The 21534-nt window shown below is 65.5% G+C and overlaps 2 protein-coding genes across 2 annotated transcripts; one reads left to right on the top strand and one right to left on the bottom strand.

The window, feature by feature from the left end:
- Positions 1-8932: 8932 nt before the first annotated feature.
- DLX4 (distal-less homeobox 4) lies at positions 8933-12780 on the top strand. The gene is made up of 3 exons (XM_021538485.3): positions 8933-9281; positions 10266-10459; positions 11203-12780. The coding sequence occupies exons 1-3, from the start codon at positions 9020-9022 to the stop codon at positions 11455-11457; spliced, it is 711 nt and encodes a 236-aa protein (XP_021394160.2). The 5' UTR covers positions 8933-9019; the 3' UTR covers positions 11458-12780.
- Positions 12781-15521: 2741 nt separating this feature from the next.
- On the bottom strand, positions 15522-20080 carry DLX3 (distal-less homeobox 3). Its single transcript, XM_085561719.1, has 3 exons — positions 19618-20080; positions 18708-18898; positions 15522-16878 (listed from the first exon to the last, which is right to left on the bottom strand). The coding sequence occupies exons 1-3, from the start codon at positions 19934-19936 to the stop codon at positions 16552-16554; spliced, it is 837 nt and encodes a 278-aa protein (XP_085417845.1). The 5' UTR covers positions 19937-20080; the 3' UTR covers positions 15522-16551.
- Positions 20081-21534: the final 1454 nt, after the last annotated feature.

Raw genomic sequence — 21534 nt, 5'->3', positions numbered from 1 at the left:
GATGAGGATGAGGATGAGGATGAGGATGGGGATGAGGATGAGGATGGGGATGGGATGGGGATGGGATGGGGATGAGGATGGGATGAGGATGAGGATGAGGATGGGGATGAGGATGGGGATGGGATGGGGATGGGATGAGGATGGGGATGAGGATGAGGATGAGGATGAGGATGAGGATGAGGATGAGGATGGGGATGAGGATGGGATGAGGATGGGGATGAGGATGAGGATGAGGATGAGGATGAGGATGAGGATGAGGATGAGGATGAGGATGAGGATGAGGATGGGGATGAGGATGGGATGGGGGAAGGGATGTGGGGCAGGATGCAGAGGGGGCTGTGCTCCCTGCAGCATTCCCGGCCCTGCCCCTCCACTCCTGCCGGTGGAACCGGGACAGAACCGGCTCGGGGCCGGGCCCAGCCCCACGTGAGCGGAGCTCACACGTCCCTGTCCCATCGCCTTTGATCTCCAGCCCCGGCAGGGAAGATGTCCTGGCAGGAATCCGGCCCATCAGGTCCCATCGGAGCCGGTGGCACTCGGTGACCAAGCCCTGGCAGCTGAGGTGGCCCCGCTGCGAGCCAAGCTCCACCTTCTGCCCCCGGGGCTGCGGGAGGATCCTGCCCCGGCTCGGGAATTTGGGATTCGGGGGCTCTGGAGGGGCTGTTCCGGCTGTCCCCGATCCTGGCGGGGACAGGAGCTGCTGCTCCTCTGCGGCACTTCAGTGATGAAAATAAAGACATAAACGAGATGGAGAATTATTTCCATGGGCAGACAGTGATGGAACAAGAGAGAATCCTTCCTCCTCACCCTCCTCCTCCTCCTGCTGCTGCCCGGGGTGGCCCCGGCTGGCCCCGGAGCCGCTGGCAGCGCCGGGAGCGGCCGCTCCCGATTACTCACGGGGAGGATGCGGGAGGGAAAAGCAGAGCAAATGGAAAAGTTGGAGAGGGAATGGAAAAGATGGAAAGAGGGCACTGGGTCCTCCCGCGGGCGCAGCTGGCGCTGAGCTCAGCCAGAGGGACAGGGACAGGGACAGGGACAGGGACAGGGACAGGGGACATCCCGCCCTGGGTGACTGGGACACACTGGGGGGGCTCTGGCACCACTGGGGAATGCTCTAGAACCGTTCTGGGGTCACCGCTGTCAAAAACCCAGCCCAAACCCTCCCAAACCCCCTCGGTCACCGCGCCCGGGGTGAGGCGGCAGCCGGACCCCAACCCACGGGGTGGGAACAAGGCGGGATGAAACGGGAGCCCTGCGGAGCCCGGCCGCGTCCAGGTGCGATTCCCAAAGCAAAGGAGACAAAAGCTCGGGCCGGGACGTTCAAAGGAGCCGCGGCCGCGGGGCCCCCATGCCCCGGCCCGGGGGGAGCCGGGAGCCGACCCCGCTCCCGGGCGCTCCCGGCTTTGTGCCCGCCGGGGTTGGGTTACGGGGCCGGCCCTGGGAAGGCTCCTCCGCGGGTGGATTAAGGAATTCCAGCCCCATTCAGTGCCCGCTGAACCACAAATAATTCCGGAGCTGCAAAGAGCGGGAGGGGCGGGGGGTGTTCAATGGAACCGGCACCTGCCGGCGGCTGGAATTCGGGGGGCGGTGAGGAACGGTGAGATTTGCCTTCAAACCTGGGAGTTTTGGCCTCAACCCGGGATTTTTTTGGCCTGGGCGAGGGCGGCAGGGTGGCAGCGGGGAGTTCGCGTGTCACCTGTGCCATGGGGATGCTCCCAGGGACTGGAAAAGCCACCACGCGCTGCGGGTGGATGCTGGGGCTGGGTCACCGCTCCCAGGGACGGGACAGGCCGGTCCCGCCCGGCTTTGGGAGGGGTGTCCCGGTGCCACAGCGACCCTGATGATGTCGCATCCCTCGGGGCAAGTCCCCTGAAGCCTCCCGGCCGTGCCCGGGAGGATTTGGCACCCAGGAGCCGTCGGGGTGGCAGCGACTGCGCCCGCCCCGGTCCCCGGGAGACTCCTGGGCGCCTCTTAATGGCACCTTAATTACACATTCACCGTCGCCGTTCGTCCCTCCCCCTCCTCCCTCCTTCCCTCCTCCCTGCCGAGCTTCCCCGGATGGAAATGCCCGGCGCGTGCTGCCGGGATTGTCACCGCCGCTAATGACCCCCTGCGAGCCGGGACACGGGAGGTGACACCGGCCCGACCGGCCCGGGCTGGCCCCGGGCCCGGCTGCGCCTCCGGCTCTGCGGGGAAGCGCTCGGTGGCTCCGGGACTTGGGGACGCGGCTGTCACCGGCCGCGAGAGAGGGGGCGACCTGCGTGAGGGGGGGTCCCTGGGCTCGCTGCGAGCTCCCGATGTCACTGCCAGTCCAGCCAGTGTCACCGTGCCAGCGCTGACAGTGTCACCGTGCCAGCGCTGACAGTGTCACCATGCCAGCCCTGCCGGTGTCACCATGCTAGCACTGCCAGTGTCACCGTGCCAGCACTGACAGTGTCACCCTGCCAGCCCTGCCGGTGTCACCGTGCTAGCCCACCCAGTGTCACCGTGCCAGCCCACCCAGTGTCACCTTGCCAGCACTGCCAGTGTCACCATGCTAGCACTGCCAGTGTCACCTTGCCAGCACTGACAGTGTCACCCTGCCAGCCCTGCCGGTGTCACCGTGCTAGCCCACCCAGTGTCACCGTGCCAGCCCACCCAGTGTCACCTTGCCAGCACTGCCAGTGTCACCATGCTAGCACTGCCAGTGTCACCTTGCCAGCACTGACAGTGTCACCCTGCCAGCCCTGCCGGTGTCACCGTGCTAGCCCACCCAGTGTCACCGTGCCAGCCCACCCAGTGTCACCTTGCCAGCACTGCCAGTGTCACCGTGCCAGCCCTGCCGGTGTCACCGTGCCAGCCCTGCCGGGGTCCTGCCGGAGCCGCACCGCGGGCGCTGGCGGCTCTCCCGAGCTGTCCCGGGTGGGATCTGCAGCCGTCGAAGGCTCCGGTGCAGCCGGGGCACCCCGGGATGAGCCCCGGGGCGCTCCCAGCCCCGGGATCCGCGCCCGGAGCCGCTCCCGAGCCAGACCCCGGCTCCTCTCGGAGGGAAACCCCAAAAGGAGAACGCGGCTGGAGCCCGGGAATTCGGCCCCAGAGGCTCCGAGAATTCCTCGGAGCCGGCACTCGCGGAGAACAAAAAAAAAAACCCAGCCAAAAAACCAGAAACGGCACGAGGAGAACAATTTCCTCCACCACTAATTGTCCCTCTGTTAATTAATGAGAGTGTGGGGGCGCTGATTAGGATCTCCCCAAAGCCACAGGTCCTGGCTGGGGACAGCGGTGACCACACCGGGCTGAGCCTGGCCAGGGCCCGGGGGGCAGGACGGGGTCCTGGATTTGGGAAACTCGGTGGGGCTGGGTTTGGGATTGGGAAACTGAGATTTGGGATTGGGGAATTGAGATTTGGGATTGGGGAATTGAGATCTGGGATTGGGGAATTGAGATTTGGGATTTTGGGATTGAGATCTGGGATTTGGGAACTGAGATTTGGGATTTGGGGATTGAGATTTGGGATTTGGGAATTGAGATTTGGGACTGGGGAACTGAGATCTGGGATTTGGGGATTGAGATTTGGGAACTGAGATCTGGGATTGGGGATCTGCCCCGCTGCCACCCTCGTGGGTAAATCAGGACTCCAGCGTTTCCTGTGGCCGGGGCGTGGCTCCAGTGACCACAGCAGGGTCCGGCTCCCACCCACCCTCTGCAGCTCCCGGAATTTGGGGAGATGGGAATGAAGGTCCCAAAGCCTCTTTAAGAGGTTCCCTTCCCAAATTAGCGGGGCCAGGCCGGGGCTAATGAGGGGAATAATTGATTAAATCTGTCCCGTAATTCATTCTCCCGCAAAGTGGGACGTGGGGAATTCCCACAGTGGAAAATTGATCCCACAATTAACGCCAGGCTCTTAATGAGCCCTCCAGAGAAAAGAACGGCCGGGATGGGCAGAGACCCTCCCGGGGCTGGGCCTCAGCTGGGAATGGACGGGAATGGCTGGGAATGGATGGGAATGGATGGGAATGGATGGGAATGGACGGGAATGGCTGGGAATGGATGGGAATGGATGGGAATGGACGGGAATGGCTGGGAATGGATGGGAATGGATGGGAATGGACGGGAATGGATGGGAATGGCTGGGAATGGACGGGAATGGATGGGAATGGATGGGAATGGATGGGAATGGATGGGAATGGATGGGAATGGATGGGAATGGACGGGAATGGCTGGGAATGGATAGGAATGGATGGGAATGGACGGGAATGGATGGGAATGGCTGGGAATGGACGGGAATGGATGGGAATGGATGGGAATGGATGGGAATGGATGGGAATGGACGGGAATGGATGGGAATGGCCAGGAATGGATGGGAATGGACGGGAATGGATGGGAATGGCTGGGAATGGATGGGAATGACCAGGAATGGACGGGAATGGACGGGAATGGATGGGAATGGACGGGAATGGATGGGAATGGCTGGGAATGGCCAGGAATGACTGGGAATGGACGGGAATGGACAGGAATGGCCGGGAATGGATGGGAATGACTGGGAATGGCCAGGAATGGATGGGAATGGCTGGGAATGGACGGGAATGGACGGGAATGACCGGGAAGGGTTGGGAATGGATGGGAATGGACAGGAATGGATGGGAATGGACGGGAATGGATGGGAATGGACGGGAATGGATGGGAATGGATGGGAATGGACGGGAATGGACGGGAATGGATGGGAATGGCTGGGAATGGCCAGGAATGACCAGGAATGGACGGGAATGGACGGGAATGGCCGGGAATGGCCGGAAATGGACTGGAATGGATGGGAATGGCTGGGAATGGCCACGAATGGATGGGAATGATGGAATTGCCACCATTGTGTTTATGGGGCGGCAAAGCCAGTGCCAGTTTGCTCCTCTCCAAACAGGAATTTGGGAATTCTCCCCACTCCTCCATCCATCCATCATCCCTCCATCCATCCCTCCATCCAGCAGGGATGGAAATCCAGGGGCGATTTCCTCCCGGAAAATTCCTTCCTTCCATCTCTCCTTGTTGTTTCCACCAGGCCCCTTTGATGCCTTTGCTTTCCATCCACGTGTCCCCGGGAAAATCAAAGCCAGATTGGTGTCCTGGAAAAAATTTGGAGGTTCTGATGCAAAATATCAGCTCTGGGAGAGGGTGAGGGGTGCCGGGAAGCAGTGCTGGGTTTGAGGATTTTGGTGGCATCTCTGTGGTTTCATCCGAGCTCCGGGATGGGCAGGGGAGGGACCCTGGGTGTTGTGGGGTTGTGGTGTTGGGGAAATTATGATTTACACCCCTGGATGGGGATTTGATGGCACCACACCCACTGCAGACCCTCTGGGAATCGGGGTGGGAGCGCCCATGGAAGCCAGTGTTCACCTTCCCAAACCAATCCAGGCTCCAGCGCCCGGAGCCACTTTCTGAGCCTCTTTTGGCCGAAAATTTCAAATCTTGGGCTTGTTGGAGCTTTTGAAATAAAGGGCGGGGGAATCAGCGCCAGCTTCCTTCCCTTGTGTCCCTCTGCGCGTGTCCAGCCCCCGCTGTGACATCGCTGTCACCTCCCACGTCCGTGTGTCCCCTGGGGCCACCTCTGCGCCATCAGGTCACCTCCGGACGTGATTCACCGCAGGGGCAGCGGGCCCTGGGTGCTCCGGGGGTGTCTGGCAGCGCTCGGGGGACAAACCCCGACTCGCTGCTCCCCTCTGGGGCAGGACCAGCCCCCGGGAGCGGCAGTTTCCCCTTTCTGGATGTTCCCCCCCCGGCCACAGGATGCTCCCCACCATCCCCTCACCCCTCTGCTCTCCCGGCCCGGCTTTTCCCGGTGCCGAGACGCCCCAAAAGCCGGAGGGGCCGCCCGGGGCGGCGGGGGGAGCCCAGCTCGTGCTGCAGCGTCTCCCCGGCTGCCCCGGGACCATTCCCGGCTGGAGATAGCGCGGCTGCTCGGCGGTGGCAGCGCGGGCGTGTGGGAGGGCAGACGCCAGGCTGTCTGCTCCCACTCCGCTGGGCTTGTTATTAACTTCTCCTTGGGCTGCCATTAACCCAGAATTCCTGCTCCTGGCTCCAGGCTTTCCCCGCGCCGCTCTATCTGCAGCCTAATTACAGCTGTTGGGATCTCCCTTTATCTCGGGGGATCTTTGGGGTTGGTTACCTGGCACACGCGTTCCCGGCCCCCCCTCCTCGCACGCCCATCCCTGCTTTCCCCTTTAATCCTCGCTGCTTTCATCAGCCCCGGAGGACGGCACCAAAGCGGCTGTGCCGGGGTGCTGGGTCCGCATCCCGCGGATCCCGGAGCATCCCCGGCCAGGTGACCGCCGGCGACGTTTTCCCCGCGTGTCCCGGCGCGTCCCGGCCACCACGCGGGGCCCGGCGTGTGCCGGCACCTCCCAGCCTCGCCACCGAGCCCCGGCGCTGGCTCCCAGCGCGGCCGTGATTTATTTTTTTAATTCAGCGCGGGTTGAGTCGATGTGTTTGTCTTGGCAGCTCCAAGCCCAAACTCCGCTCCAACAGCCCCGTCCTGTCCCTGCCAGCCCCCGCTGACACCCACCGGGCTGGCACCCGAGCCGGCCGTGCCCTGTGCCCACATCTGTCCTGGAACGCTCCCAAAACCAGCCCCGGGGCCAGCCGGGGGCTCTGCACAGCCCGAGAGCCGGGGCCGGAGTTTTATCTCCTCTCCCGAAGGGGTTTGGAGCAGGTGGCGCTTCCCTGTCCCCATCCCTGTCCCTGTCCCCATCCCTGTCCCTGTCCCTGTTCCTGTTCCTGTCCCTATCCCCGTCCATGTCCCTGTCCCTGTCCCCGTGCCCACCCTTGGCATAGAACGGGGCTGAGATTGGCACCTTCAGACCCCTGACCCAGAGGGTGGAGGGGCAGAAGGATGAGGAGGATGAGGAGGATGAGGATGGTGTCACCAATGTCCCACTGCTCCCCCTGGGCTGCCCCTTCCCCTGGGTCCCCCCATGAAGGTCCCCAAATCGGGGGGACCCCTCCCCACTGGCTCGGTGGGACGGGATGGGGTGGATGGATGGATGGATGGATGGATGGGATAATGGGGTGGGATGGGATAATGGGGTGGGATGGGATGTGGAGGGCTCCCATCCCTCCTTCCACCCCAGCAGGAACACCCTGGAACAGAGCTGTGCCCCTTTACCCCAGCAGGAAATTGAACCCTGGGTGTCTCCCCTGCTCCTGCCAGAGGACAAATCTTGTCCCCAAACACCCCTGGGGACACCGTCCTGCAGCACCTGGCACAGAGGCCTCGGCTCCCTGCTTTAGGATGGACAATTTGGGGTACTTTTATTAATTGTGGGTATTTCTCCCATCCAGCTCTCAGCAGAGAGGTGGGAAAGCACCAGGGGCTCGAAGGGGGCCTGTATCCCTCTGGCTCCAGCTGTGGGACATTTGTGGGATCCCCCACGAGGACCCTCTGTGGAGGTGGAGGGGGGGATGCCGCCCCCAGCCCCAGCACCCTTTTTGTGCCCCCCAGTGCCCCGTGAGGAGCCGGGAGGGAGCGGGGCCGGCGGGAGCTGATCCCGGCAAGCCGGCACCCGTCCCGCAGCCGGTGGGGCTGAGTCACCGGCGAAAGTGAGGAACGGGATAAAAGCAGATCAGGGGAGCTTTCCTTGCCTTCGCTCCTCGCCCTCGGTGCCGGCCGGGCCGGCTCCCCGGGCACGCGGCGCGGGCAGGGCTGCAAACATCTGGAATTCTCCTCTGGCAGCTGCTGCTCCGCCGCTCTTTGGCCCGGCCGGGCTTGGGGCCATCCCCTGTTGGTGCCCGGAGTTCCGTGGCCCCGCAGAGGCTTTGCCCCGCACCCCAGCTGGAGGCTGCTGTGGGGTTTGGAGCCCGCGTTGTCCCCGAGGACCATCCCGGGGACACAGCTCCGTGCTGGGACGCGGGGACAGCACCGGGGGACAGCCCGAGGGCGCTGGGAATGTCCCCAGGTGGGGCCGGGCTGGGGACAGAGGGCAGAGCGGAGCTGAGGCCGGGCTGTCCCCGAGCGGGGCGGGACGCGGTCCCCGCGTGTCCCGGGCTGGGTCATTCCTATCGGAGCCGGCCCGGCACGGGCGACTGGGAGCCCCGGTGGCCGCCTGGAAACGCGGCTGGCACCGGCTGGGGCTGGCGGGACGGGGGGACCCTCCCTGCCCGCGCCCCCGGCCGCTGGCACCGCTCCCGCGGGGCGCGGCTCCCGTCCCGCTGTGTCACCCCCGTGTCCCCGAGGCCATCGCAGCCTCGCAGACCCCGCCACCGGCACGCTGGCTGTCCCCAAAGGCGGTGACGGCAGCTCCGGGGCCCGCACCGGCGGTTTTATCCCCGGTGTGCCCCGGCTGCCCGCCCCGGCCCGAGGCCCCGGCGGGGTCACGGAGGGCGCGGCCGGGCCGGTTGTCACCCGCCGGGAGCGGGGCCCCGCGGGGACCGGGGCGCTGCCGGCGCCGCCGAGGGGCCCCCGCGGCTGCCGGGGGTGGCTCGGGAGGGGCCAGCCCCGCCCGGTACCCCGGCTGCGCCCCCCGTGCCCCCCTGTGCCCCGAGCGGCCTCAGCCGGCCCCGCCTGCTCCCGGGGCTGCCCCGTGTCCCCCGGGGGTCCCTAAGGAGGGGACCCCAATCCCGCAGGAGGGGTTAACCCCCCAATCCCGCAGGAGGGGTGCCCCCCCCAGTCCTGCAGGAGGGTCACCCCCACTCGGGGGACACCGCCAGGACACGGATGTGTGTGTGGGGGGGTGTTTCAGGGTGACCCCCAGCCCCGGGGAGGGGTCACGGTGGCGCAGGGGGGGGATGGCCTCGAAGGGGGTCCCACACTCGAGGGGGGGGTGGGCACGGGGTGAAGGGGGTGCCCCGGGACGTGACGTCACCGCGGGGGCGGGGCGGGGCGGGGCGTTCGGGGCATCCCCGGGGCCGCGGCAGCCGGAGCCGTCGGGGGGCGGCGGGGGCTCGGCTCGGCTCGGCTCGGCTCGGCTCGGCTCGGCTCGGCTCGGCTCGGCTCGGCTCGGCTCTGCCCTGCCGCGCGGGCTGCGGGCACTGCCCGGCCCGGCCCGGCCGGACCATGACCATGAGCTCGGTGGCCGAGACCCTGCTGGGCTCCGACCCTTCCAAAGCCGCGTTCCTGGAGCTCGGCCCCCCCCAGCACTACCCCCTGCACGGCCACCCCCAGCACGACCCCCCGCCCTTCTCCTCCTACGGCCGGCCCGGACACTTCCCGTACCCCGGCGGGGCCCCCCCGCCGCCCCACGGGGGTCCCTACCTGCCCTACCCGCCCCCCGGCGCCCCGCACGCCCCGGCCCCCGGGGCCAGGCTGCAGGACACAGGTAAGGGGGGCGCGGGGGTCGCGCACCGGCCCCGGGCACCCCCCGGGCCGGGAGAGCCGGGACGGAGCCGTCGGAAGCGCTCCGGGGCAGCGGCGGGGCTGGACCGGGCTGGGCCCGGTGCGGGGTCCTGGGGGGCAGCTGGGGGGGTGGGGGTGGTGTCCCCCCGCTCCCAGAGCACCCCGACCCGCAGGGGACACGTGGGTGGCTTCGAGGAGCCGCGGGCATGGGGAGCATCAGCCCCTACAGGCTCCTCCAACCTGAGACCCCCAGGGCCCCCCTGGGACCCCCATGCCCCCCATCCCCCTCATTCCCCCCTTCTGCCCCCCAATCCTGTCCTCTGAGCCCCTCAGCTGCCCACACGCTCCGGCTGTGCCCCCCGGGCCGGGCAGGCTCACCCCACACCCCAGCCCCTGCTCCCTGCTCCATCCCTGCTCCCCGCTGTTTGCCCCAAAAACCGAGGCAGGAAGCGCGATCAGAGCCTGGAGAGAACCGAACCGGCCCGGAGAGAACCGAACCGGCCCCGGGGCTGCCCCCAGGGGTCCCGAACCCAGCCGAGCCCCGGCCCTGGCCGTGCTCCCTGGGTGACACACACCGGGTGGCTGCTGCTGGGCCAGGGACCCCCAGCTCGCCCCGCTGGCTCCCCCGGGGCAGGGGGGTCCATCCTGGTGCTGATCCATCCCCGGGGGTCCCACCGGCCCCCCCGGCCGGGCACAGGCCGAGGCCTGGCTCCCACGTGCCGCTGGACGTGGCCAGCGGCTGAATGGTCCCATCCCTCCCTTCTCCTCCTCTCCTTTCGCTATCCCCGAGGTTTAAACACCACTAGAGCAGCCCCCCACCACTTATCCTCCCTCTCTTCCACAGATGCCCCCCGACAGCCGCGGGGATGATTTGGGGGTGGTTTTGGGGTGGTTTTGAGTGGTTTGGGGTGTTTTTTTAACCTCGCCGTGTGCCCGCTGGGCCGTGGCTCCTCTCCCCGCTCCGCAGAGGCCGAGAAGGCGCTGGCCGTGTCCAACGGGGAGCTGCGGCTGGCCGGGAAGGGCAAGAAGCTGCGGAAGCCGCGGACCATCTACTCGAGCGTGCAGCTGCAGGCGCTGAACCAGCGCTTCCAGCAGACGCAGTACCTGGCGCTGCCCGAGCGCGCCGAGCTGGCGGCGCAGCTGGGGCTCACCCAGACCCAGGTACGGCCCGGACCCCGCCGGGGCCCGGCCCGGGACACCGCGGGGCCGCCGGGGCCGGCCGGTGCCGCCGCGCGCCCGCCGGGACGGCTCCGGCTGCGGGCCGGGTCCCGCTGGAAGCGAGCCGAGCCGAGCCGTGCCGCGGCGGGGGAGCTGGCGCCGGTGGGCCCGCAGGGCTCGGGTTTGGGGCGCCCCTGCCCGCACCTCCCAGCGGCAGCGGGACTTTCCCAGCCCCGGAGCCTGGCTGGCGGCCCGGCCGTGCCCGGCGCTGGGCGGCCCCGGGCCGCGGGACGGGGCGAGTGGGTTTTTGAAGGCGATGGGGAGAGACAGGCAGGCGGCAGCGGTGCAGCCCCGGAGCCAGGGGCGAAGCGAGCTCATAAAGCCGGGGAAGAGGAGACAAGTGGGAACCTGCCGGCAGCGCGGGGGGGACCGCGGGGAGGAATGAGCAGGGCCCGGCCCAGCCCCGGCACCGGCACCCGGCGGGGCTGGCACGGCCGGGGGGACCCGGGGAGGCTCCCGGGGACTCTGCCTCGCTCTCCGGGCTCCCGGTGCGTGCCCCACAATCTCCCCCCACCACAGAGGGGAGTCCCGGGTGCCTTGTGAAGGGTTGGGCTCCCAGCCCGCTTCGTGCCCCAGACCCCGCAGGAATGGGGTCAGGGGGGGCCCGGGGGTCTGTCGTGGTTAGAGGTGGGGGTTTAGGGGGTGTCGGCCTCTCCCTCCCCCTCACCCCCTCTCTGTGCCCGCAGGTGAAGATCTGGTTCCAGAACAAGCGCTCCAAGTACAAGAAGATCATGAAGCAGGGCCCGGGTGCCCCCGACGGGGAGCAGACCCCGCACAGCGTCCCCGCCCTGTCCCCCTGCTCCCCCGGCCTCCCCCCGCTCTGGGACCTCCCCGGGCCCGGCAAGGGGTCCCCGCTGGCCCCCGGGGGCTACATCAACACCTTCGGGGCCTGGTACCAGCCGCACCCGCAGGACGCCATCCCCAGGGCCCCCATGATGTGACGCTGCCGCCGCTCCAGCACCGCCGGATCCGGAGGGACCCCGGGGGACCCTGAGGGACACCGAGGGACATGGGGGGGACGCTCTGCGGCCGCCCCCCAAGGGACTGGGAGCCCAGCGAAGCCCCGGGGGAACCCAGCGAGTGGAGGAGGAGGAAGAAGAGGAGGAAGAAGGTGACAACGATCGCAGGAGCCCGGGGATGTCCTGCTCTGTCACGCTCCGCAGTGCCCCGTGCCCTGTGCGCCATCCCAGTGGGACAGGACTCGGTCCCGGGTCCCCCCAGTCATGGACAGGGGGCGGGGGGACCCCAGGAGGGGCTGGGGAGTCCCCGGCCCCCCGGCCTGGCTTTATTTATAAATTCTGTTTGTTATTGGTTGTGCCCCCATTATAAACAGGCTGAACATCGACGGGTTCTGCTCCTCCACGCTCCCCGCGGCTTTGGGGTGTCCCTGGTTTGGGGGAGACTCTTCCATCCAGAACCTCCCAATTCCTGAGAAAACGGCCCAGAGGGACTGGGGGTGCAGGGTCAGGGGCTGGGGCTGTGTCCCCCCAAACATCTGCCCGAAACAGAGCCCAGTTAGAGGAACTGTGGGGCTGGGGCTCACGAGGGGCTCCCGGCCCCTCCTGCCGGGAGTTTGGGGCAGTTCGGAGCTGAGGGAGGTGTCTCCCCCAGCAGGGGTGCCCATGGGTGGGCAGGGGGCACGGGGCAGGCTGGGCAGCCCAGCTGAGCCGGAGTCCCTGCCCGGTGTCCCCGCAGACACCCGGCCCCGGGAGCGAGGAGGGTGTTTGGGGAGCAGGGGGGGGTTTCCCTCTGCAGGTTTGGCTTTGTGCTTCCAGAGGCCAGAACCCGGCTGGAAAATACATCCTTGTGATTTCTCTTCCTTTGTATGTTGTTATTTCCCCCTTTTTCCCAGTCCTGCTCCGTGTTTGTCCCCTGCAGTGGGAGCCAGACCCCACCAGAGCTCTCCTGGCCGAGAGACAGCGGCTCCGTGCCCCTCTGGCACAAACACTCCGTGATCCTGGCCCTGATATTCCCACTCTGTGACCCTGATATTCCCACTCCATGATCCTGGTCCTGCATATTCCCATCCCCTGATTCCCTGGTCCCAAGGGCCCCTTCCTGCCCCCTTGCAGGAGCTGCTTTGGCACCTTCAGCACCTCACGGGGCCGGGGCGATCCCCAGATCCCACCTGAGGGGTCGGGAACAAGAGCAGGGATCGGGGCTGGGGTGGAAATCAGAGCCTGTCCGGGGCTGGTGGCACTGGGGACCCCTGTGTCCCCATTCCTGGCCACCCTGGCAGTTCCAGTTCCTCAGCCGAGGGCTTTGGGGTGCTGATCCCGTGGGATGGGTGTCCCCAGCTGTCCCCAGCTGTCCCCACGGGTGCTGTCGTGGGGCTGGGCCTGACTGGGATCCATAGCCAGGCCCGTGGTGGGTGATGCTCCCAGTGGGATTTTCCCAGAGGATGGAGCCCACCCTCCCCACCGAGGATTTAGGGAAGGGGGTGGATTTGGGCCGCGGGGTCACCTCCCTGTCCCCAGCAGGACATCCCCAGCGATGGGGACAGACCCCGCTCGGGGGGCGGTGCTGTCCCATCTGCAGGGCGCTCCGGGGTCCGGCTGGCGGGGCCGTGACTCCGGCGTGGCTCCGGTGAGCCGAGGGCTGGGCCGGGCCCGGCTCCAGGGCTGGGGCTGCCAGGCCGGGCCGTGGGCGGGCGCTGCCCCCGCTCCCGGGGCTGGCACCGGGTGACGCAAGGGCGGCAGGTGTCGCAACGGGGCAGGAGCCGAGCGCGGGCTGGGAGGGTCTGCTGGGCCGGGGGGACAGCGGGGGACGGGGCACTGCCACCCCTGGCACTGTCACGCCTGTCACTGTCACGCCTGTCACTGTCACCTCCAGCACTGCCACCCCTGGCACTGTCACACCTGTCACTGTCACGCCTGTCACTGTCACCTCCAGCACTGCCACCCCCGGCACTGCCACCCCCGGCACTGCCACCCCCGGCACTGTCACACCAGACACTGTCACGCCTGTCATTGTCACCCCTGGCACTGCCACCCCCGCTCTGGGACCCACAAAAGCCTGGCCCTGCCTTCCCGGGGCTGTCCTAGCTGCCCTCGGGGGTAACTGGGAAAACTGGGATCACTGGGATCACTGGGATCTCTGGGGTCACTGGGATCACTGGGATCCCTGGGATCACTGGGGTAACTGGGGTAACTGGGATCACTGGGATAACTGGGGTCACTGGGATCACTGGGATCACTGGGGTCACTGGGATCTCTGGGGTCACTGGGATCTCTGGGGTCACTGGGATCACTGGGGTAACTGGCGTCACTGGGATCACTGGGATCACTGGGATCACTGGGATCACTGGGGTAACTGGGGTAACTGGGATCACTGGGATCACTGGGATCTCTGGGGTCACTGGGATCACTGGGATCACTGGGATCACTGGGATCACTGGGATCACTGGGGTCACTGGGATGCCGAGGGGAGGTCGCTGTGTGCCCGTGCCAGGACAGGACGGGGATGCTGGGGACAGTGGGGGGACGTCCCCATCGCTGTGGGGACCCTGCCCCTGGCTCCCGTTCCCAGCCCCCTTTCGGGAGGGTGCCGGGACCCCGAGCCTGGCCCCGGCGAGGGATCTCGGGGTCCCGCAGCCGCTTTTTGGGGAACCCTGGGGCGTTCTCGGCACAGCTGGGCTGGGGCAGCTGTGCTGGGGGGACAAAAGGGGGACAGGACCCCGGGGGGACCCTCTGGGGGACAGGACGGGGGGCGGGGGGAGCTCCCGGACCCCAAAGCTTTTCCCGGAGCCCCTCGACCCCAAAGCTTTTCCTGGAGCTCCCGACCCCAAAACTTTTCCCGGAACCCCCATCCCCAAATCTTTTCCCGAGCCCCCAACCCCAAGGCTTTTCCCGAGCCCCCGACTCCAAGATTTTCCCCGGAGCCCCCGACCCCAAGGCTTTTCCCGGAGCCCCTCATCCCAAGGCTTTTCCCGGAGCCCCCCATCCCAAGGTTTTTCCCGAGCCCCCGACCCCAAGGCTTTTCCCGGGGCAGCGCTGGGAGCGGCCTTCGCGCCCGGCCGTGGGCAGCGCGGCACCCGGGATTTACATAATCCCTGGATATGTAACCCGCCGCCTTCCTGGCGTTTTTTTCCTCCTCCTCTAAATGAAAAAAAAAAAAAATTAAAAAACCCCCAAAACCTGAAACGAAACCTCCCCAGCGCCAGCTCCCGGCTCCGGTTCCTCCTCCCGCGGGGTTGGGAACGGGGATTTGGGGCTGCAGCTTGTGGGGGGATTTGGGGGGAGGTGGGAGGGAAACCCTGCGTGGATTTGGGGATGGGGGCCGTGGGGACACGTCTGGGGACACTGAGAGCCGGGACCGTCCCGAGATCTGGCACTGGAGCCCCCCAGGGAAACGGGGCTGAGTGGGATTTGGGGTCCCCGCGACCATCGGGGGTGATGGGGACAGCGTGGGGACAGCGTGTCCCACCCGTGACACGGCCAGGGGCCGTGGGGTTTTGGGATTTTGGGTGGGCTTGTCCTGTCCCCACCTCGTTGTCCCCAAAAGGGACCTCGGGGCAGCGCAGCCGCCCTCCCGGTCTGCAGGGCTGGCAGCTCACTGGTCCCAGTAGGAGCAGCGGGATGGAAGCGCCAGGATCCCGCAGCTGTTTGGGGAATGCTCTGAAAATCCTAAAAAAATTCCTTTTCCTGCCCCAGATTCCCTCTCAGCAGGACAAAGTGGGGTTTGGGATCAAGCGACATCACCCGGTGCCACCCCATGCCCAGCTGTCCCTCCAAAATGGGGTTTAAATCCACATTTCCCAAGGTGGAAAAACCCCAAACCTTGCTCCCTAAAACCCTCCAGAAATCGGGGAAAAAACGGTGTTTGGAGCTTTAAATTCAGAACTTTTATTAATGAACATTTCCAGCCCGGCTTTGGATCCCTTGGGAAGGAGCAAAGGACACTCAGGGACACCCGAGGGGGGCTCCCATCAGCCGGGGGGGATTTTCCTTAGGAAAAAAGAAAAATTATAGACAAAAAAGAAAAAAAAATCAAAAAACGAAACCAGTTTGGTTTGGAACAACTTTATACAAACGAACCTTATGTACACTCCCTTTTTTCCCCCCAAAACACCCCTATTTATAGAAGGCAACATAAATAAATCCCCGGGACTGTACAACACTATGAACACTCCTTAAAACGGCACTTTCTGCTTAAAAAAATAGCATTATTCTCTTAAAAAATAGGAAAGAGCTCGGTTATTTTTTTCCCTTTAAAATAAGTCGTCGATTTCCTTAAAAAAGAGGCATTTTCGCCGTTCCTTTACCCACAGCTGGAGGCACAGCCAGAAAACGGAGATGAACACGAGTTTTTCTCTTCAAACAATAACTTAAAACCATTCCTGAACTGCTTAAATATTAAAATCTTTCCCTCCCCACACCTCCCCCCCCACACACACGGTTTTTAAATTTAATTTAAATCGCCACCTTCTGGTCTGAGCACCGTCCCGGGTGATTCCGGCTGGGGTGAGGGTCCCGCTGTGCTCCCGTGGGGGGTCCGTGAGCCCCAGAACCGCTCCCGGTTTTGGAGCCGGGGCCAAGCACCTCCCGCTCGGCCGGGGACGGGCACGTCCCTGTCGCGACAGCGGCGACACGGCTCCTCCAGCCCGGCGGGGTCCGGGGCCGCTCAGCGGGGTCCCCCCAACAGGCAAAGCTCCGGCGAGGGCTCGGGATGGAGATCTTCGGGGGCCAAATTTGCCCGGGGCCCGGGGGGGGGGGTTTGAGATGGAAAAACGTCAGAAATGAAAAAGTTCTGAAGGATTTTCCAGCTTTTCCTGCGCTGGGAGCGGAGGGTTTGGAGCCTTTGCAGTCCTCTGGTTCCTGAGATGAGCGGGGCGAGGAGCGAGGGTTTCTGGGGGTGCGCGGGGTGGGGGTCCTTTCCTTTGGTTTGTTGATGTTGTTGTTGAGTTTTTGGGTTTTTTTTTGGTTTTTTTTTAGGAAAAATCAGGAGACAAAACCAAACCGGGGATGGGGGGGTGTGGGGTGTGGAAAAAAAGGAGGCCGAGGAGTTGTGCAGCGTCTCTGAGCCCTCCGCGCCCGTCAGTACACGGCGCCCGTGCTGGGCGGCCCGGGGGACGGGTGGTGCATCGGGGGCGCCGCCTGCGCCTGCGGGGGTCCGTGGGGGCCGCTGAGGCTCTGGGGGTGGTACCAGGGGTTGTGCTCCTCCAGGAAACCCGGCGAGGAGCTGTAGGGCAGCGGCTGCGGCAGCGGGGTGCGGGCGCTGCCGCCGGGACTGTCCCACACCGGCGACGGCGGCGAGTTGCAGGCCATGGAGTCGCTGTTGTTGGGGCTGTGCTCCAGAGGCACCTCGCCGTTCTTGTAGAGCTTCTTGAACTTGGAGCGCCGGTTCTGGAACCAGATCTTCACCTGCGGGGTGCAGGGGAGAGGGTCAGAGAGCCGGGAAGGGACAGGGAGGGTGGGGTGGGAGCAGGGAAAAGGGGCAGGGGACATGGAGTGTCCCTCCCTCCTTGGCATGGGAACAGGAGGAATGGGGGAGAGGGAAGGGGACAAGGGATGGGGTGGTTTGGATCGTAGGGACACCTAAAACAGGGGTCACGGGCAGCCCTGAAATACGGGAAGGGATATTGGGGTCACAGGGAACTCCCCTGGGCACTGGAACCAAACTGGGACAGGGGGGTCACAGGGACCCCAGAGACACAGGAAGGGACAGGGGGGTCACAGGGACCCCAGACACACTCTGGCACGTAGGAAGGGACAAGGGACACAGGTGACACATGAGGCACCACGGGAAGGGACATCATGGGGACCCCACATGGTGCATGGCAGCAAACTCCTCAGGACAGGGGTGTCGTGGGACACATGGGCAGTGACCCTTGGTGTGGGTGTCACGGAGAACACGGACACACCACGGACACACCACGGACACACCATGGGTACGCCAGGGACACTCCAGGGACACTCCAGGGACACTCCAGAGAAATGGACATTCCATGGACACTCCACGGACACTCCACGGACATTCCACGGACACCCCAGGGACACGGACACTCCGCGGACAGGGACACCCCGTGCTCTGGGGCCAGCTCCCACGTGCCAGCGGCTGTCACACAGACCCCTCTGGGGACACGGGCGTCACGAGGAGCCCGTCACGCCACACGCCGGGCGTCGGGAGCGTCCCCGCGCTGGGCGAGGCGGCGCTGGACGCCCTGGGCGAGGGGCGGGGGTGGCGGCGGTTGTCACCCAAACAGGATGTCCCTCTGGGAGCGGGTGACGCGCTCCGTCAGCCCTTTGCGAGTGTCCCCGATTGCTTCATCGCCCAAGGGAGGAGGAGGAAGGCCAAGGGCGGCACAAGGGCGCCGGCGCCGGCCCCGAGGCAGGGAGGGCACCGCGATGGGGCGCGGGGGAGTCACGGGCTGCGGGGACAGCGGGGACAGCAGGGACAGCCCGCGCCCCTCCCAGCCGCAGAGCCAAGGGGACGATTGTCCCCGCGCCAGGCAGGACCCCAGGAGCGAGGGTTTCGCCCCGAATCTGGGCGGCTCGCGGGGAGGAGGAGAAGCCCATCCCGCACATCCCGGCTCTTCCAGTCCAGCCTGCAGGGCCACCCCAGCGCTGGGGACAGCGGGCGTGGAACCGGTCCCCAAATCCCTTCTCCCTGCACGAACCCAGCGGGATGGGGCAGCCAGAGCCAGGGGAAGCCTTGGGAAGTCTGGGCAGTAGGAGCCCAGGAGAACCCAGGGGAACAGGGACCCCGCTCAGATCCCTGCTCCGGCAGGATTTGGGGTCAGGAGCTCTGTGGGGATGGGGTGTCCCGAGAGCCCCGTCCCGAGCAGCCCGGCTCGCCCGGGACTCGGTGCCCCACATTCCTGGTCCCGGGTGTGCCGTGACCCGGGACAGCCCCAAACCCCGCGTCTCTGGGAGGTTTGGGATGGGGCTCCAGAGGGAGTGGGATGAACCCCGAAACTGCCGCGTGGGGCATGGCTGGGCTCCCCTCTCCCTGCTGCCTCCGTCCTCTCCACCTTTTCCTCGAATCTGCTCCATCGGGGAAATCTCACCGGGGACCCCACAACCCACAGCGAGTGGGGAACTCCGTCCCTGTGACCCCCAGACCACTTTTGGCTCCGCGGGAGCCGAGCCCTTCCCAAATCCAGGATTTCCGGGGGGGTGGCAGCTCCGGCTCCCCCTCTGCTTCCCGCGGGGGGATTTGGGGTGTCGGGGGACGGGGGCTCAGCCCTCACCTGGGTCTGGGTGAGCCCCAGCTGCGCGGCCAGCTCGGCGCGCTCGGGCAGCGCCAGGTACTGCGCCTTCTGGAAGCGGCGCTGCAGGGCGGCCAGCTGGTAGCTGGAGTAGATGGTGCGGGGCTTGCGGATCTTCTTGGGCTTCCCGTTGACCATCCGCACCTCGGGCTCCGGCTCCTCCTTCACGGACACTGCGAGAGGGCGCGGGGTGAGCGTGAAGGGCTCCAAGGGCAGCTACCCCTTCCCCAGCCCGGTGTCACCCCTTTCCCAGCTCGGTATCACCCTTCCCCAGCTCGGTGTCACCCGTCCCCAGCCCGGTGTCACCCATCCCTAGCTCGGTATCACCCATCCCCAGCTCGGTGTCACCCCGCTCGGGGTGCTGGCAGCGCCCCGTCCCCTGCGACAACCTCTGGGACCCCCCCGGGACACGTCCCGGACTCTGCATCCAGCACGGATCCGTCCCCACGGGAACGGCTGAGCCCCCACAGCCGCCAGCAGCCCCCTGCCCCCAGCCCGGAGGGGCACAATCCTACAAAGATCGGGGACATTCCCAGGGGTAAAACCCCACAGAAACCGGGGACACCCCGAGGGGTAAAACCCCACGAAGATCGTGGGGTTAAAACCCCACAAAGACCGGGGGCACCCCGAGGGGCACAACCCCACAAAGATCGGGGGTAAAACCTCACAAAGCCCAGGGGGTTAAAACCCCACAAAGATCGTGAGGTTAAAACCACACAAAGACCGGGGACACCCCGAGGGACACAACCCCACAAAGCCCCGGGGTTAAAACCCCACAAAGCCCGGGGGGTTTACCCCCACAAAGCCCGGGGGTTAAAGCCGCACCACTCCCCCCGGCACCCCGCGGGAGCGGCGGGGCGGGCACGCTCCCGGTGCCCCGCTCCATCCGTACCTGCCTCCTGCGGCGGGAGCTGCTGCTCCCTGAAGTGCCCGTACTGGCGGTACGAAGGGCTGTAGGAATACTCGGATTTGGGCGAGTAGGTGCCGGCGGCGCCGATGCCGTTCAGGTTGAACTGGGGGTAGGGGTAGTGGCCCACGGGCTGCCCGTACGACTGGCCCGGGTAGTAGTCGTGCTGGCCCGTGTAGTAGCCCAGGTCGGTGACCGAGGACTCCGGCAGGGTGGGAGAGTCCTTGGAGGCTGCGTGGCAGCTCAGCGAGCCCGAGAGGTCCGTCAGGATGCTGGAGAGCTTCTTATCGAAAGAGCCGCTCATGGCTGGCAGCGGGGAGGGGGCGGCTGCCTGCCCGCGCCGGGGACCCCCCAACCTGGCGGCGGCCGCGGCCTGGCGTGCCCCGAGCGGGATCCGGCGCTGCGGCTGCTTCGCGAGGAGCCACCGAGAGACTGTGCCCAAACCTCCGGCCCCGGCCGCCTGCTTAAAGCCTTTAATTAGGGAGCAGGGCAGGGTGGGTGCGCATTCCGATTGGCTCCAGAAATATTGCCTGGGAGGCAAAATAGGCTCCTGCCTCCTCCTGTGTGGGTTTTTTTTTTTCCTCTCTCCCTTCTTTTTTTTTTTTTTTTTTCTTTCTCTCTCTCAAGAAACAACAAAGAGTGGGTGAAGGAGGGTGAGGGAATAAATAAAGTGTGCAGGGTCCTGCCTGCAGGAGGGGGGTCCCGGGGACACAGGGGACACTGTGGGGGACAGGACAGGGCTGTTTACAAGGGGATTTTGGGGTTGTGGGGGAATTTTTTGGATGAGTGTTTGAGGTTGTTTGTTGTGGGGCAGGCAAGGGGCATTGGGGTTTGGGATTGGGATGGATCCGTGCTTGGGGCTGGGGGTTTTAGGGGTTTGTTTATGGCCCCCCGACTTCTCCCCTGCTCCCCCCTTCTCCCAGCAGCGTCCTCCAGTCCAACACCACCCCCAGGCAGAGCCCCCCCAGAGGATCCTCCCGTACCCCCAACCTCGGGCACCTCGGGGCAGCGACAAGCCCCGATTTTGGGGGACACCCCCCGGGGGTCTGTGCCCTTCTCTCACCCCCACTCAGAGCTGTGACCCCTGTGCTGCCCCAAGGACCCCCAGCAGCATGACCCAGCCGGGGGTCGCGGGCCAGCCCTGGTCCCCCCCCAGGCCACCCGCCGGGCTGTCCCCACCGCCCCAGCACCGGGGAGGAGGCTTTGAAAGGGGTGGGTTTATTTTTGGAGAGGGGTCTCTGCTTCTGCGGGCAGGAACTTCCCCTGACAAGAACCGGGGGCTGGGAGGGGTCTGGGTCCGTGGCCCGGGCGGGGCTGTCCCCTCCTGTCCCCTGTGTGTGGTGTCCCCCCTCCCCGCATTGTCCCCGCGGTGCCCCCCGGTCCCCCCCCCGGCCCGGCCCGCGCCGCGGGGCAACGGCTCCGCCTGGCGGCCACGGCGGGAACTGCGCCGAGCCCCGAATGCCGCAGGTTCGAGTCCCGGCACCGCCGGAACCGCCGGCACCGCCGGGACCGAGGGTTCGAGTCCCGGCACCGCCGGAACCGCTGGACTGCGGGGAAAGAGGGAGAAAAATGGGGAATGGGAAAGGAGCGGGAATGGGAATGAGAACGGGAACAGGAATGGGAACAGGAATGGGAACAGGAATGGATGTAGGAACAGGAATAAATCGCAATAGGAATAAGAATAGGAACCCGGATAAATAGGAATAGGAATGCATAGAAAGAGGAATAAGAACAGGAAAATTAGTAGGAATAGGATTAGAAGTAGGAATGGGATTAGAAGTAGGAATAGGAATAAATAGGAATAGCAATAACAGCAAGAACAGAAAAAAGACAAACAGAATTAGAAGTAATAGAAATAGAAACAGACATAAATGGAAATAATAGAAGCAGAAATAAAGAGAG

The sequence above is a fragment of the Lonchura striata genome, chromosome 27 (genome assembly GCF_050655825.1).
Source record: "Lonchura striata isolate lonStrDom1 chromosome 27, ASM5065582v1, whole genome shotgun sequence".
Classification (NCBI taxonomy): Eukaryota; Metazoa; Chordata; class Aves; order Passeriformes; family Estrildidae; genus Lonchura; species Lonchura striata.
Note: the sequence above shows the minus strand (reverse complement) of the source record. Positions and strands in the feature narration are given on the sequence as shown.

Bases quoted from the DNA above. Each gene is read 5' to 3' on its own strand.
- DLX3 (XM_085561719.1), bottom strand. From the start codon at position 19,936: ATGAGCGGCTCTTTCGATAAGAAGCTCTCCAGCATCCTGACGGACCTC. The intron at 18,899-19,617 runs GTACGGATGGAG...GCCCTCTCGCAG, and splicing joins GCTCCCGCCGCAGGAGGCAG to TGTCCGTGAAGGAGGAGCCG. The intron at 16,879-18,707 runs GTGAGGGCTGAG...TGCACCCCGCAG, and splicing joins TGGGGCTCACCCAGACCCAG to GTGAAGATCTGGTTCCAGAA.
- DLX4 (XM_021538485.3), top strand. From the start codon at position 9,020: ATGACCATGAGCTCGGTGGCCGAGACCCTGCTGGGCTCCGACCCTTCC. The intron at 9,282-10,265 runs GTAAGGGGGGCG...CCCGCTCCGCAG, and splicing joins GGCCAGGCTGCAGGACACAG to AGGCCGAGAAGGCGCTGGCC. The intron at 10,460-11,202 runs GTACGGCCCGGA...CTGTGCCCGCAG, and splicing joins TGGGGCTCACCCAGACCCAG to GTGAAGATCTGGTTCCAGAA.